The sequence below is a fragment of the Scophthalmus maximus genome, chromosome 12 (genome assembly GCF_022379125.1).
Source record: "Scophthalmus maximus strain ysfricsl-2021 chromosome 12, ASM2237912v1, whole genome shotgun sequence".
NCBI lineage: Eukaryota > Metazoa > Chordata > Actinopteri > Pleuronectiformes > Scophthalmidae > Scophthalmus > Scophthalmus maximus.
In genome coordinates, this window is record NC_061526.1 from 526,308 (window position 1) to 543,379 (window position 17,072).

Below are 17,072 nucleotides of genomic sequence, written 5' to 3' on the forward strand. Positions count from 1 at the left end.
TATATGCTTCCCTTTGTCTGTGTTGGGTCGTCTGTTGTGTTTCCCCAGTCTGTCCGGAGACGTCTGTTTCTGCTGTTTTCCCTGGTCTGTTCCTGCTATTTCCCCCAGTCTGCCCACCGGCCGGCGACGAGGACGGGCAGACGTCGACCGGACCACCGACGAGGGACGCGTCGATCGGTCCTTCGACTGGAGACGAGGAGGGGCAGACGTCGACGGAACACCGGCGAAGGACGCGTCGATCGGTCCATCAACTGGGGACGACGAGCATGCGTCGGCCGGACCACCAACGAGGAACGTGTCGATCGGTCCATCGACTGAAGACGAGGGGGAGCAGATGTCAGCCGGACCACCGATGAGGAACATGTCAATCAGCCCACCGACCGGGGACGTGGAACAGGCATCGGCCGGACCACCGACGAAGAACATGTCGATCAGTACATCGACCGGGGACGAGGAGCAGGCGTCGACCGGACCACCAACGAGGAATGTGTCAATCGGTCCATCCACTGGGGAAGAGGAGCAGGCGTCGGCCGGACCACCAACGAGGAACGTGTCAATCGGTCCATCGACTGGGGACGAGGAGCAGGCGTCGGCCGGACCACCAACGAGGAATGTGTCGATCGGTCCTCTGACTGAAGACGTGGAGACCGGCTGTACACTCGGAACCATGATGCTAGCAGGCCTGACGCTAGCCAACTGGGGTGCTGGCTGGAAGGCACACTGGAAGACTGGGTGGGAGTCCGGAGTATTCAAAATGTCCTTGAGCCAGCCGGGCAACGAACTCCTCAACCAGGGCCTCAGGGAAACTTCCCTGCGTGCCATGCGCAGACACCCTTCCTTGTATTCCCATCCTAAGTCTTTTTTAAATTTTCCATGAATACAAGTAAGGGTGTAAATTAACTCACGAAGATCCGAATCAAAAAAAATCAACTGCTGGGTCCATTTTGTGGTCGGTCGTTCTGTTAGGACTGAGCAGGAAGCAGGACCCAAATGCAGATATAGGGAAAAAAGGATATTTAATAATAAATTGAAAACAGAATCAAACCAAGGGTGTCCACGAGATGTAGCAAAAACAGGTAATCCAAATACTGGAGCCAGGGGGAAAAATGCATAAACAGACTGGGGGGAAAAATGCAGAAACAGACTGGGGGGAAAAATGCAGAAACAGACCGGGGGAAAAATGCAGAAACAGACGACCCAACACAGACAAAGGGAAGCACAGAGATTAAGTACACACAAGGTGGGCGGGGCAAATAGAACACAGGTGAAACACATTAGGAACAGGTGCAGACAATCACGGGGCAGGAGACAGGAAAAATAAGACACCAGAAACAAGACACAGGAAAGGAAGTGAATCAACACGTGGGAAGGGAGTTCAGACAAAACAGGAAACCAAAACACGGAATCATGACACAGGGGCAGGAGACATGGGCAAAGTAAAAAGGAACTGACAAAAGACCGGGAAACAGGAAGTGCAAAACTAATTCAAAATAAAACAGGAAATGAAAACACGAGATCATGACAGAACCCCCCTCTCACGGACCGAATTCCAGACGGTCCAAAACAAATCTACACAGAGCAGGGTGGTTGGAAGGGGGCCAGGACGGACCGAAAAAACTGTCACTGGGGAACTGGACGGGTTTTGCTGGGGGAGTTCAGCAGGCATAGCAGTTCTGGGGGAAGGCCCGGTGGCCTTGCAGGCAGGCCCGACAGTTCTGGGGGAAGGCCCGGTCGCCTTGCAGGCAGGCACGACAGTTCTGGGGGAAGGCCCGGTGGCCTTGCAGGCAGGCACGACAGTTCTGGGGGACGGCCAGGAGGCCTGGCAGGCAGGCATAGCAGTTCTGGGGGACCACCGACGAGGGACGCTTCGATCGGCCCACCAACTGGCGAGAAGGAGCAGAGTTCGGCTGGACCACCGACGAGCGACACGTCAATCGGCCCTCCGACCGGAGACGTGGAGCAGGCGCCGGTCGGACCACCGACGAGGGACACGACGGTCGGAGCACCGACCGGAGACGTGGAGCAGGCGACGGTCGGCCCACCGGCCGGCGACGAGGAGGGGCAGACGTCGACCGGAGACGTGAAGCAGGCGCCAGTCAGACCACTGACGAGGGACACGACGGTCGGACCACCGACCGGAGACATGGAGCAGGCGACGGTCGGCCCACTGGCCGGCGACGAGGAGGGGCAGACGTCGACCGGACCACCGACGAGGGACGCGTCGATCAGTCCATCGACTGGAGACGAGGGGTAGACGTCGACCAGACCACCGACGAGGGACGCGTCGATCGGTCCTTCCACTGGAGAAGAGGAGGGGTAGACGCGTCGATCGGTCCTTCGCCTGGAGACGAGGAGGGGCAGACGTCGACCGGACCACCGACGAGGGACGCGTCGATCGGTCGCGTCCCTCGTCGGACCACCGACCGGAGACGTGGAGCAGGCAATGGTCGGACCACCGACGGGGAACGCGTTGATCGGCCCACCGGCCGGCGACAAGGAGGGGCAGACGTCGACCGGACCACCGAAGAGGGACGCGTCGATCGGTCCTTCGACTGGAGACGAGGAGGGGCAGACGTCGACCGGACCACCGACGAAGGATGCGTCGATCGGTCCTTCCACAGGAGAAGAGGAGGGGTAGACGCATCGATCGGTCCTTCGACTGGAGACGAGGAGGGGCAGACGTCGACCGGACCACCGACGAGGGACGCGTCGATCGGTCGCGTCCCTCGTTGGACCACCGACCGGAGACGTGGAGCAGGCAACGGTCAGACCACCGACGGGGAACGCGCTGATCGGCCCACCGGCCGGCGACGAGGAGGGGCAGACGTCGACCGGACCACCGAAGAGGGATGCGTCGATCGGTCCTTCGACTGGAGACGAGGAGGGGCAGACGTCGACCGGACCACCGACGAAGGACGCGTCGATCGGTCCATCGACTGGCGACGAGGAGGGGCAGACGTCGACCGGACCACCAACGGGGAACATGTCAATCAGCCCACCGACTGGGGACGAGGAGCAGGCGTCGGGGGAAATAGCAGGAACAGACCAGGGAAAACAGCAGGAACATACGTCTCCGGACAGACCGGGGAAACACAACAGATGACCCAACACAGACAAAGGGAAGCACAGAGACTAAATACACACAAGGTGGGCGGGGCAAATAGAACACAGGTGAGACACATTAGGAACAGGTGCAGACAATCACAGGGGCAGGAGACACAGGAAAAACAAGACACCAGAAACTAGACAGGACAGGAAGTGAATCAACACGTGGGAAGGGACTTCAGAACAAAACAGGAAACCAAAACACGGAATCATGACACAGGGGCAGGAGACATTGGCAAAGTAAAAAGGAACTGACAAAAGACCGGGAAACAGGAAGTGCAAAACTAATTCAAAATAAAACAGGAAATGAAAACACAAGATCATGACATTACTGGTTTCAAAAATACACAGATTTCACATTTAAAAGGGCAATTTCCTTTCCCATGTCATTTCCTTTTTCTGTATCTTGTTTTCTATGTATAAATGATGATTTATTTCTCATCTTATTGCCCATTAAAATATCAAATAATGATTTACTTTCCTATATAGTGTATTTAATTATAGTTTAATAGAGTATGGTTCAAAATAGTCAATTTGGTTTTTTAAACAGTCGTGGGTGGGTAGCATGTGATAAACCACACACGCAGTGCCATCTCCCAGTTTAAAAGCCATGTTTGCATGCACCTTGGTAGATTGCTATTATAAGGGGAGATTTGCCAGGTAGTCAGAGAGAAAGCTCTGCAGCAGGAAGGGAAACCTCAGACAGCTCCCTCACTGGGCTCTAAAGAGCTAGCCACAGCTCGCCGCTAATTAGCTCAACAGGAGTCAATCAAACCGATTTAGCTGTGCTGGTCCTAACCAGCTCACTGCCAGCCCCGGTGTGCTTCACAAATGAGCTGCAATGATGATACAGTGTAAGATGAAATTAAGTATCTTAGTATGCAGAGCCGGCCCTAGGCATACGCTATATAGGCAAATGCTAAGGGCGTCGTCATCCATGGGGGGCGCCGCCGCGCCGCAAACATAAAGTTTATGTCATGACTCCGACTTGAGTCTGATCATTTTTTACTTGAGTCACTTAAATTTTCAAAGCATGCCATGTCCAGCAAGCTTAATAAATCCAGATCACAACTATATTTTTGAAGTTGGGTTTGATTATAATTGTTAAAATCTCAGCATGTACCCTCATTACCTATCAAACAAACTGCAAAAAAAACAACTTTACTTCTGCTTGTTGTGGACCAATGTACATGATGTGGTGATGCCTTAGCACAGAATAACTCTTCCATTGTCAAGGGATTCTTCAGTGACTCCTTAAAGGGATAGTTCGGTGGGGTTGTATGAGGTACTTATGCATAGTTAATGTGTGACCTTATGGAGATAGGGATCAGCGCTGTCATTTCACAGAGTTTGGAGGAGAAGTGGATGTAGCGAAAGTCAGAGTCCCACTGTTGCAGAGGGGACCATTTTTAAATGCTTACCTAAAAAAAATATATACGTTCAATTGTACACTACATAATGTATTTTATCACTTCTTTAGTTTGCTGCCAGACTTTTATTTCTGCACATTTTTTCAAGCGTACTTCGGCCATGTATTACTACACCAACTCGCGCCGGTGCAGAGAATTAGCGTATCAATCCATAAAATCAGCTGTTCGACTAATAGCTCATAAAGGTATCCTCTTATGTTCACAGTGAATGGCATGTCTTTGTCGTGTTCTTAATCACTCATTTTTGTTTTCTTGTGTCTCTTGAATCAGCCGCGGTAGCTCTAAAGCAGTTAAAAATTACAGTATTAAGCGTACCATAGAACGGATTGTATCTTTTTAGGTAAGGATTTATAAATGTGGCCCCCTCTGCAACAGTAGGACTCCGACTTTCGCTGCTTCCACTTCTCCGTAAAATTACAGCGCTGATCACCATCTCCATAAGGTAACATATTAACTATGCATAAGTACCTCATACAGCCCCACTTCAAAATCACTGAACTATCCCTAACTAAGCACTACATGCCCAGTCCTGGGAAGTGTAATAGTGGGGACATGTTCAGTCCTGTAACAAGAATATTTAGATATTATTATCTCTTGTTTCACTGTTTCAGGAACAACAGCATGGTTTGATCCCTTTGTCTAGATGTGAGTCATAAAATTCTAGGCTCAGATAATGTAATTTCTGTTGTTTTTTACTGCTCTCTAATAGCAAAAAAATAAAAAATATTCAAACTCGTAGGTTTCTGTTACCATGGTAACAGTGAGCTCCACCAATCAGAGACGTCGATGTTACATTTTAGGGATTGTGGATAGTGTAGTATTTCTTAATGACATCGCAAATAAAACAAGTTTGATTTCATACGGACTTGTAGCTTACACATGTGCATATACCATCGTTTCACAATCTCATAGCTTGTGGTAAGTCTACCTTGGATAGTTGTCTATGGCTAATAATCAAAATATCAATGGAGAATAGGAATGTGATTTTCACTTCCTCCCTGTTGTGCTCTACAATGTGTGTATGTCCAACCGACCTCTGCGTAAGGTCAGAGTTAACACAGACTAAAACTTAAAAAATATTCAAACTATTGCTGTCTTGAAGATGTTATACAGACAGCTGCTGCACAGTCAGTGTATAACAGACACTGGGACCAGAGATATAGGCACATATAACCCCAAGGTACTTTTAATAGAAACTGAAATGCTTGTGGAGTCAGTCACTTATTCTTTATCAGTGAATCAATTCCAAAACCTGTCACCTGATGACATCATTCATTTAAACTGTGATGATTGTTATTTTGTTTCAACCCTACACGAATGATGGGCAGCACCAATACATGGGGCAGTGGAACAAGTTTGGATTAAAGTTAGTTTTTTTCTCAATAAAGGTCCAGACTAATATCAATCACTGGTGTTTTTCTGAAGTAATAGCTCTTGAAAGTCCAATTTTCCTGATCTCTTGCCAGTATGACAGCTCATGGTCAAACAGCTCATGAAAAGCATTGGGCCCTGTCCCACACTGCTAATGTGTCTTTGCTAGTTTCAGATTGACGCAGTTGTCATTTTCTTCATCCAGCGCATACATTGATTAAGTAGTCAATGCACTCGTATTTAATTGAGCGTCCATGGTCTTACAATAACATGAGGTCAGGTGCCTTGTTGGCAATTTGATATCTTTGAAAATGCTTTGATGCAGTCCATTCGCCATTATGGCGAATGGACTGCATTCATATAGTGCTTTTCTGGTCTTAACAACCACCCAAAGCACTCTACGGTACAGCTCACGTTCACTCATTCATAGAGACATTTACACAGTGCTTCTGTATCTATATCTTTGTCTATCCTTTAGCATCTCATTCACATGCTGCTGGCACAGCAGTTAGGGTCAAATTGTCCAATGACACATTGCCATGGGGACTGGACGAGAGAGTAGAATCAAACCGCTGGTACACCCGATTAGTGGACAACCCGTAGGTTCACAACGTTCTTACACTGCTTACACACAGATGATCTGCTTCAATACTAATCCAGACTAAGTCCAACCCCCCAATGAACCATCAAAAGTGATTTGGACATGTTCTAACTGCAGTTGCTCCACGTGTTTACTTTGCTCACACAGTGTGGGGTTCCACATGGAATTGGTAGTGGGAGCGAATGTGTTAGTGTGTGTGACCAAAGGAGACGAGCGATAGAAAATGAATAGAGTGCATCTGTGCAGCTGACGAGGCTAAAAATAGAACAGGACGGTGCAAGCCCCAGGGACGCTCTGTTACTCCTCTGTGATGTCACACAGCCAAGGGCTTCATGGCTTCTTGTTACCAGACACTGACTCATTGAAGTCAGCTCTCCACCTCCCTCTCTCACAAGTGTTTAGGACTTAGCGAAGGTATGGTTCCAGTTCCTGTGCTGATACTCGTGGGGGATAAAAATCCATGATGGCAGCAAAAACAAGTCAAGTAATTATGAGTCAAGGTGAAACTTAGATGTGAATAAAAACTGTTGACGCAGTCACAAGGGTTGATTTGATGACATGGTCAGTTTTGATGCTGTGGTTTGTAGTTGCGCCCTATTGTATTACGTTAAGTAAGTTGTACCTGGTGTGTTGTCCACTTCCTGCACTCCGACTCAACCGCTACCCCTGTGCTGTCTGTTAGTTATGGATGTGACAGAGCCACATGCTCAGAAGCACTTAGGATTAGACTGGATGCTGAAAGATGCATGTTTGTGTCTGCGTCTGTATGTGCATGCGAGAGCACACACACACACACACACACACACACACACAACATGGAGTGATGAGGACATGGTGAATTATTGATTTAAGTAGGAAGTCATGATTTCGGAGAGCTCACATTTCGATGGAGGGTTGGAGATTTCTCTGTGCTGCAAAGTTTTTTGTGTTTTCTTTAAATTTTTATTTTGACAGGATATTTATGGTGCGTTACAAGTCTGGGCTTATTGTATTTGTGATCACACTGTAATTGCCAAGTGAATGAGATCGAGTAATGACTCCATCCATCTATTTTCTTTTGCTTATCTATGGTCGAGTCGTGACTGACCGTGACTGCAGGGTATACGTCCCTCTCCCCTGCGACACTTTCTTCTTTTTGATGGGTATCATGACGATACAGAATATCTACATAGTCAAGGACAGACATGGAGGTAGACTGCTAGTCTTACAGTTGGAAGATTCTATACACGATTTTTAAGTTTTGAGTCAAAATTACATGAAGACAAGCCCAATTTCAAACTATTTGTTTGACTCAACCAGAGAAATATGGGTGCCATTTTTTAAGTTATAATAGCAGGGTGGTTGGAGTCAGTGGTAGAGGTGGTGAAAACCATGTATTTAGTCTTGTCTGCATGTAAAACTAGTCTGTGTTGAGCCTGTAGTCAGTTCATCATTACTGTTGTGAACACAGAAAGTGATGAATTTGGGTTTTTTTGTTGCGCACAAAGAGTTCTACCTAAAGACCAGATCATCTAAAGCTAAATGAAATCAGTGTATCAGTACGGAAAACTTCATGCAGCAGCTCTTCATGGGTCCACATAGATGTTCCTCTCCTTCCCTCTATGCTTCTCTCTGTCTTGGTCTCTTGGTCAACGATTAAAGAGGAGACTGTTCCCCCATGCCTGCAGTGTTTATATTGATCCATTTGTCTAAGAGCTGCCCCCACAGATAACAGCTAATGTGATGAGAGAAAGGACAGAAAAAAGATCCTACAAATGAAGGCAATAATTTTTCCGTATTTCAGAGCTCACTAAGAAATCAGATAATACAGGCTTTAGTTTTATTCTGTGTAAACAAAGAAACACTATGCAGTCTTTTCAGCTTCAACTCTGTATTTAAAAAAATCCTAGAACCTTACAGTTGTTGTGGTATCTCCGTACTAACGGTACAAGATTGTGTACATAATTATTTTAAGAGCGAAGGAACTATTCTTCCCATAAGCCATTGCAAATGCGTTTCCAATGACAGTTTAGCACGCTTCTTCTTTCGCTGCTTCCACTTCTCCGTAAAATTACAGCGCTGATCACCATCTCCATAAGGTAACATATTAACTATGCATAAGTACCTCATACAGCCCCACTTCAAAATCACTGAACTATCCCTAACTAAGCACTACATGCCCAGTCCTGGGAAGTGTAATAGTGGGGACATGTTCAGTCCTGTAACAAGAATATTTAGATATTATTATCTCTTGTTTCACTGTTTCAGGAACAACAGCATGGTTTGATCCCTTTGTCTAGATGTGAGTCATAAAATTCTAGGCTCAGATAATGTAATTTCTGTTGTTTTTTAGCTCTTGAAAGTCCAATTTTCCTGATCTCTTGCCAGTATGACAGCTCATGGTCAAACAGCTCATGAAAAGCATTGGGCCCTGTCCCACACTGCTAATGTGTCTTTGCTAGTTTCAGATTGACGCAGTTGTCATTTTCTTCATCCAGCGCATACATTGATTAAGTAGTCAATGCACTCGTATTTAATTGAGCGTCCATGGTCTTACAATAACATGAGGTCAGGTGCCTTGTTGGCAATTTGATATCTTTGAAAATGCTTTGATGCAGTCCATTCGCCATTATGGCGAATGGACTGCATTCATATAGTGCTTTTCTGGTCTTAACAACCACCCAAAGCACTCTACGGTACAGCTCACGTTCACTCATTCATAGAGACATTTACACAGTGCTTCTGTATCTATATCTTTGTCTATCCTTTAGCATCTCATTCACATGCTGCTGGCACAGCAGTTAGGGTCAAATTGTCCAATGACACATTGCCATGGGGACTGGACGAGAGAGTAGAATCAAACCGCTGGTACACCCGATTAGTGGACAACCCGTAGGTTCACAACGTTCTTACACTGCTTACACACAGATGATCTGCTTCAATACTAATCCAGACTAAGTCCAACCCCCCAATGAACCATCAAAAGTGATTTGGACATGTTCTAACTGCAGTTGCTCCACGTGTTTACTTTGCTCACACAGTGTGGGGTTCCACATGGAATTGGTAGTGGGAGCGAATGTGTTAGTGTGTGTGACCAAAGGAGACGAGCGATAGAAAATGAATAGAGTGCATCTGTGCAGCTGACGAGGCTAAAAATAGAACAGGACGGTGCAAGCCCCAGGGACGCTCTGTTACTCCTCTGTGATGTCACACAGCCAAGGGCTTCATGGCTTCTTGTTACCAGACACTGACTCATTGAAGTCAGCTCTCCACCTCCCTCTCTCACAAGTGTTTAGGACTTAGCGAAGGTATGGTTCCAGTTCCTGTGCTGATACTCGTGGGGGATAAAAATCCATGATGGCAGCAAAAACAAGTCAAGTAATTATGAGTCAAGGTGAAACTTAGATGTGAATAAAAACTGTTGACGCAGTCACAAGGGTTGATTTGATGACATGGTCAGTTTTGATGCTGTGGTTTGTAGTTGCGCCCTATTGTATTACGTTAAGTAAGTTGTACCTGGTGTGTTGTCCACTTCCTGCACTCCGACTCAACCGCTACCCCTGTGCTGTCTGTTAGTTATGGATGTGACAGAGCCACATGCTCAGAAGCACTTAGGATTAGACTGGATGCTGAAAGATGCATGTTTGTGTCTGCGTCTGTATGTGCATGCGAGAGCACACACACACACACACACACACACACACACAACATGGAGTGATGAGGACATGGTGAATTATTGATTTAAGTAGGAAGTCATGATTTCGGAGAGCTCACATTTCGATGGAGGGTTGGAGATTTCTCTGTGCTGCAAAGTTTTTTGTGTTTTCTTTAAATTTTTATTTTGACAGGATATTTATGGTGCGTTACAAGTCTGGGCTTATTGTATTTGTGATCACACTGTAATTGCCAAGTGAATGAGATCGAGTAATGACTCCATCCATCTATTTTCTTTTGCTTATCTATGGTCGAGTCGTGACTGACCGTGACTGCAGGGTATACGTCCCTCTCCCCTGCGACACTTTCTTCTTTTTGATGGGTATCATGACGATACAGAATATCTACATAGTCAAGGACAGACATGGAGGTAGACTGCTAGTCTTACAGTTGGAAGATTCTATACACGATTTTTAAGTTTTGAGTCAAAATTACATGAAGACAAGCCCAATTTCAAACTATTTGTTTGACTCAACCAGAGAAATATGGGTGCCATTTTTTAAGTTATAATAGCAGGGTGGTTGGAGTCAGTGGTAGAGGTGGTGAAAACCATGTATTTAGTCTTGTCTGCATGTAAAACTAGTCTGTGTTGAGCCTGTAGTCAGTTCATCATTACTGTTGTGAACACAGAAAGTGATGAATTTGGTTTTTTTTGTTGCGCACAAAGAGTTCTACCTAAAGACCAGATCATCTAAAGCTAAATGAAATCAGTGTATCAGTACGGAAAACTTCATGCAGCAGCTCTTCATGGGTCCACATAGATGTTCCTCTCCTTCCCTCTATGCTTCTCTCTGTCTTGGTCTCTTGGTCAACGATTAAAGAGGAGACTGTTCCCCCATGCCTGCAGTGTTTATATTGATCCATTTGTCTAAGAGCTGCCCCCACAGATAACAGCTAATGTGATGAGAGAAAGGACAGAAAAAAGATCCTACAAATGAAGGCAATAATTTTTCCGTATTTCAGAGCTCACTAAGAAATCAGATAATACAGGCTTTAGTTTTATTCTGTGTAAACAAAGAAACACTATGCAGTCTTTTCAGCTTCAACTCTGTATTTAAAAAAATCCTAGAACCTTACAGTTGTTGTGGTATCTCCGTACTAACGGTACAAGATTGTGTACATAATTATTTTAAGAGCGAAGGAACTATTCTTCCCATAAGCCATTGCAAATGCGTTTCCAATGACAGTTTAGCACGCTTCTTCTTGAATTTAACCTTCATCATCATCACTATAGAGTTGATAATGTTGATAAGAGTCTTGTAATGTATTACAGCTTGTTTTTTGTGTGCGTATAAAGTGTATTCCGACTCGCAGGTCTGAAGGAATAGGTATAATGGAATGACAACCCTGATGCCCAAGCTCGTAGGTTTCTGTTTCCATAATAACAGTGAGCTCCACCAATCAGAGACGTCGATGTTACATTTTAGGGATTTGTGGATAGTGTAGTATTTCTTAATGACATCGCGAATAAAACAAGGTTGATTTCATACGGACTTGTAGCTTATACATGTGCATATACCATCGTTTAACAATCTCATAGCTTGTGTTAAGTCTACCTTGGATAGTTGTCTACGGCTAATAATCAAAATATCAATGGAGAATAGGAATGTGATTTTCACTTCCAGAACCTCCCTGTTGTGCTCTACAACGTGTGTATGTCCAACCGACCTCTGCGTAAGGTCAGAGTTAACACAGACTGGCTGCCAGTATTTTGAATCAAGGTCAGTTTACTGCCAATTTACAGAAAACACAGACGCACACAGACGCACGCACACACACGCGCACAGGCATCGACACAGCTTACAGTTAAGTCAGCTGCCTGGTAGAGATATTTGGCACATGATGCCTATCGATCATGGTCGGAGGGTTCACTGCAGACCGACATACCTTCACTCAATCTGTAAAATTAAGCTTTGTTGTTGTTGATCTAACAAATCTATAATCTGGAATCAGATGGTGTAATTCCTCAGACTGCATGATACACCAGTCCACTACTTTGCTTTGGTGTCTACATTTTTCTACAGTCAACATGATATAAACCATGATTTCTCCCACAAAGAATTAAATGCTGTTCATCCCTAAATGCTGCATACAGGGCGTTTCCCAACTTCATAGTTTCTTTTACTGTGGAATCAACTGAATGCTTGAGTAGATTTCCCATTATCATCATCTCAAATGATGAACGCTCCGTTTTCAAAACCTAAACTCCCAGTCTGCCTCAGCTGCTGCACCTTAAATCCACTCTGGCGTCGTCCCAAAGCATCACTAAGCATAGGGACAGGTTTATGGGAGAGTCTGCCTGCATTAGTTTGCTGACTAAGCAGCCGACTGAAGACACAGGGGACTGAGATAGACTGAGGGAAACGAGTGTGATGGGTGGAGTGAAGGAGGGGGGTGAAATAGAGCGAGATAAAGTTTTGGGATCTGATAAAATGAAGTGTTTTTAATGAATGAATGAGATTGATTCTTTTAATCAGCACCATTGCTCATTCCTGTCCTGTGAGGGCAGTGTGTGCAGTCACAATGGACTAGTAGGACACCGTTCATACTCTCTGGCTCGGTTTGTCTGTCCCTGTCGTCTCTCTCTCGCTTTCTGTTTTGGTCTCATCCTTGTCTCATTCAGTCTGTGACAGGAGGACAGTGGTCTCAGAGCGACAGTAGAGCCAAGCGACAGATTAACATATTGCCTCTGGCCAGTTCAAACCTTCTAGACGTCACGTCCAACTTTTTCTTAGGTGAGATAAACGTTCAGTTTATACTCTTGAACTACATGCAGGGTCTAATTGCTCCAGCACAAAAGTCCTCTCTTTAAAAGCAACCATCTGTGCTCTTCTGACTACTAACTGTTCACTAACTGCGTTTTGTCACTGGAAACAGTGCAAGTAGCCCATTACCTGAGTTCAGCCAAGGCGCGGGAAGGTGTGTACTCAGGCTGCTGCAGCACCCCCTAGTGATAGGGGCGGAACACAGTAATTTTTCATCACGTCGTCAGCCTAAAATAGACATTTTTAAACTGAGTAAAGCCCTGTAGAGTGAACAGTCTATAGTGCGATAGAACAATAGAATCCAAAATGGACCACCCACTGTCATCTATTGCGCACGCGTTTGTGAGGAAATAGATTACATTGCGGATAATTTACCTAGTGGTTCCATTAGCCTTGATCAATGCTCAGCTTTTCAAGATTTAAATCTTGCATGTTCTGTTTTGTTGGGCACAGCATGTGTAACGATGGTCAGCCAGTGCTGTGACGTGTACTCCTCACTTGCCGACACTCATTCTGAGTACCTGTGCGTTTGGCATCCTTGCTAGCGTGGCAGTCTAATACGCCTGATATCGTGAGTTTGAATCCACCCTGTCATGGACCAAGCAGTCAAGGCAGAGAGACACAGGTGGTTTCTTGAAAAAACGTTTTTCTGGAAATATATCCCCTCCCCATGATGCAAGAACAATATGGTACGGTACAACTGGCAACAATCTGTATTCATGCTGGTTGAATGCAGGTGAGACTCCTTTTGGATGACCAGCCAGGCAACCCAGCAGCAACCCCCGGAACTGGTAACTCAAAGAAAACTGCATTACTTCATACCAAATGAAATACCTTAAATTACTGAAAAACTCATAACAAGATTGACCAAAAAAGTTAACTAAATGTGTGAACTCCAAATAGATAAATGTTTGGTCAAATTGCTAATAAACGTGAATATATTAAACTAGAATCTATGTGTGGTTATTTTATGTTTGTGCATTTTGTGTGTGGTGCTAAATCAATAAGTAACCAAAACAAAGGAAGTTTTTCCACCATGTTTTGTGGTTCAGTGTGTGGCTGTTGGAGCAGCCATTACACACCCTATAAAACTTTATTGAATCAATCTCTCTGCATTTTTCACAAATCGGACCGTGCGTCTGCACGTATATCGTGTGCACTTTGTGCAGCACGCCTCAGCGAAAATATGTTCCTGCACGCCTGAGCTCAGCCGTTACTTACACTTCACCTCATGTCGTCATTCACTTTGAGAGGCTGTTTCAAATGCACAACACGTAACCACAGAAATTTAAATGTATCGAGATAGATAGAATGAAGAGAAGGAGCGTTAGCGAGGACAAAGCAGTGAATAATAAGCAAATCCCCTTCGCACACCTTTAGGGGAAGGTTTTCCAGAAATTGTGTGATTGTAGCCGCCACTCACGTTTCTTCCTATGGCCTATCCGCTCTGCGTGTTCCCATCGGATAAGTTTGCCTTCAAGGCTTTTGCCAGTTCATATGTTAATCTGCCGCTTGCCTCTTCTTTTGCTCTGAGACCAGTGTCCTACTTAGTTGACATTGTGCCTCTACTGCCAACTCTGACTTCATCCATGTCTCAGACTGAAAGAGACGAAGACGAGGCAAAACAAGAGAGAGACGACAGGAACAGACAAACAGTGCCAGAGAGGCAGAAGAGTGTAAAGATAAGATAACATAAGATACCTTTATTCGTCTCACAATGGGGAAATTCGGGCATTACAGCAGCAAAATGGACAGAAGAATATATAAGAAATTTACAAAAAGGGTTAGTATGAACAAAATTTAACAAAAAAATAACATTAAATAAAAAAAACATCAAAGGTATATAAATACTATATACAGAGCAGTAGCATATAGCTGCATATCATAGTGTGACTGGAAACACTGGCCCCAATCGTTGACCAAAATATTAATCGGTTTGGAATCTAAAAAGTCAGTCCCGAGCTGCAACCAGTCACATCCTACCAGTTGGAATGAGAGGAGGATGAAGTATCTGTAATAACAGTAATCAGTGTGATCCACCATCTTGCTACTACTCTGCAAACATTTCATTGACCAAGGGGTTGATGGCAGGTCTAGGTAGAAGCCCTTACATGACACGGGATAAATATAAAGTGCAGGTTGCACCCAAACCACAAAACAATGTTACTGGGTAGAAATTCGTACCCATAACAGTGTTATAAAGTTATTTTATATGCAACCTAAAATTCACGTTTAAGTGATAGAATTATTGTCATTTTTGGCTGCATATTTCAACCCCCGACAACATCTAGGTTTAGAAATGTTTGCTGTGTACTTTCATGGCGCATTGTGCAACACCCTCCATTAATGGTGAATCCTTGATTACAGTGGTCCCACTTAAATTGGTGGAAACACAGGCTGAAACGGAGAGAGCAGCCTTCACCTCCACTCACATTGGAGCCTTCATGGAGGAAATGTTTTTCATTAAGATTATTTTTCCTGAACAGGATTGTGATGCTGTTTGATACCAGGATTTTATTCATGAAGCATACATTCTACCTCTGTACAGCAGTTGAATGTGTGTGTGAGGTGTATTTCATGTCATGTCATTACCGGTTAATGTTGTTGTCTGTTGCGGGGTGATATGGAGGGAAGTGTGCACATATGTCAGATAAACATATATCCGTGACATGCTGCACTATACGGCTTCATTGCCTGCCGGGGTTCAAAATGCTTCCAGCTGGATGCTTATGATATCAAATGTAATCTTTTTTCTTTGTTTTACCATCACAGCTGAGATGAGAAATGGAAAGTTTCAGCTGACAAGTTGTGATCCTGAGCCACAATGAAAACTCGAAAGACAGATCATTAGCACAATGTAAATATTTTGATCTTATAATGCATCTGGTTGTAATGTATGGAATTGTAGCTCATCGAAGAGTGTTCTTGAACACAAAAAATCAACTCTGTGTAGCTAAAAGCATCAATATAAATGTATAATGTACCTAAAGTCACAATTTCTATATCATATTAACACCGTTTTTGTTTCACTTGTTTGGTCTCCACCAACTCCTGAGGAAAATATCTGGATCTTTAATTCCAGAATGTTCCACTGTATTAGTCTCTATATGTCTTTATGCATGGTGCTGAGGCAGGTGGTGCAGTAGGTTTATCAGAGCTTTTTCAGTGAAAACTACTCCCTGCTGCTGAAGTTGCAAAAAAAGGCTGAGACACTCATTTTATCCAAGAAAATGTTAAACATATTGGTTGGTACAGATTTAAATGTGTGTTGAGTCTTTGTCACAGTGCCTAACAGAGAACAAAAGAAAAAAAGGGGTTTGATTATGATTTAAGGGGATTTAATAACTAGGTGAGCAAGGAAAACACTTTTCAACTCAATCTGAGTTCAATATTTTATATATTTTTTAAAAAAGTTTTGTTTTGTCTGTTTTTAATACATTAATATAACCTCTGCACCTGTAAAATGTCCTCCTGCTTTTTTGGCAAACAAAATGTTGTGTTACATATGAACAAAATACACAGGTATTGGGTAAAAGTGTTGGTTTGTGTTTTCAGTTAAGGTTCATAAACGTAACGAATCTACGTATTCACAAACAGTTGCTCATGCGTTCCATATACTGTTAAACTTTTATTTTTTAAATTGTGTTTTTACAGGCAGACAATATTTATTTCTTTAAATTTTAACTCCTGGACTCTTGGATCTTTCCAACATTGATATACTGTATACCAATTTTTGGACTAAAGCCTTTAAATAAAGACAATTTTTCATCATTAAACAATTAATCACCTAAGCATGTCTGGAAAACTCACCATTCCCTTTCCTGCCGCTGTTCCAGGCGTTTGGACATGCCTACTCCATCCAGCGTAAGGTGGCAGAGGATGGGGAGAACAACGAGGAGACGCTGCTGCAGGAGTCCGCCACCAAGGAGGCGTACCACGTGGGCCGCATCCTGGAGCTGCAGTCAGAGCTGAAGCACAGCCGGGCCGCTGCCTCCGACGCTCAGGCTGACAACGAGCATCTCAGCGGCTTGCTGCAGGAGCTCAGGGAGGTACAGGATCGATTAAAGCAGGATACCAATGATTTAAAACTTTTTTTTAAAGAAAGGT

At 44.4% G+C, this 17,072-nt stretch overlaps 1 protein-coding gene across 5 annotated transcripts in view; it reads left to right on the forward strand.

Annotated features, from left to right (window-relative positions):
- The window catches only part of LOC118291617 (protein bicaudal D homolog 1-like), a 49,309-nt gene that overhangs the window by 9,949 nt on the left and 22,288 nt on the right, over positions 1–17,072 (forward strand). For all 5 annotated transcript variants that reach the window (XM_035619985.1, XM_047336514.1, XM_047336515.1 and 2 more), the window contains exon 2: positions 16,802–17,014. In XM_035619985.1, the coding sequence (XP_035475878.1) occupies positions 16,802–17,014 (213 nt within the window). The remainder of the gene's footprint in view (positions 1–16,801; positions 17,015–17,072) is intronic.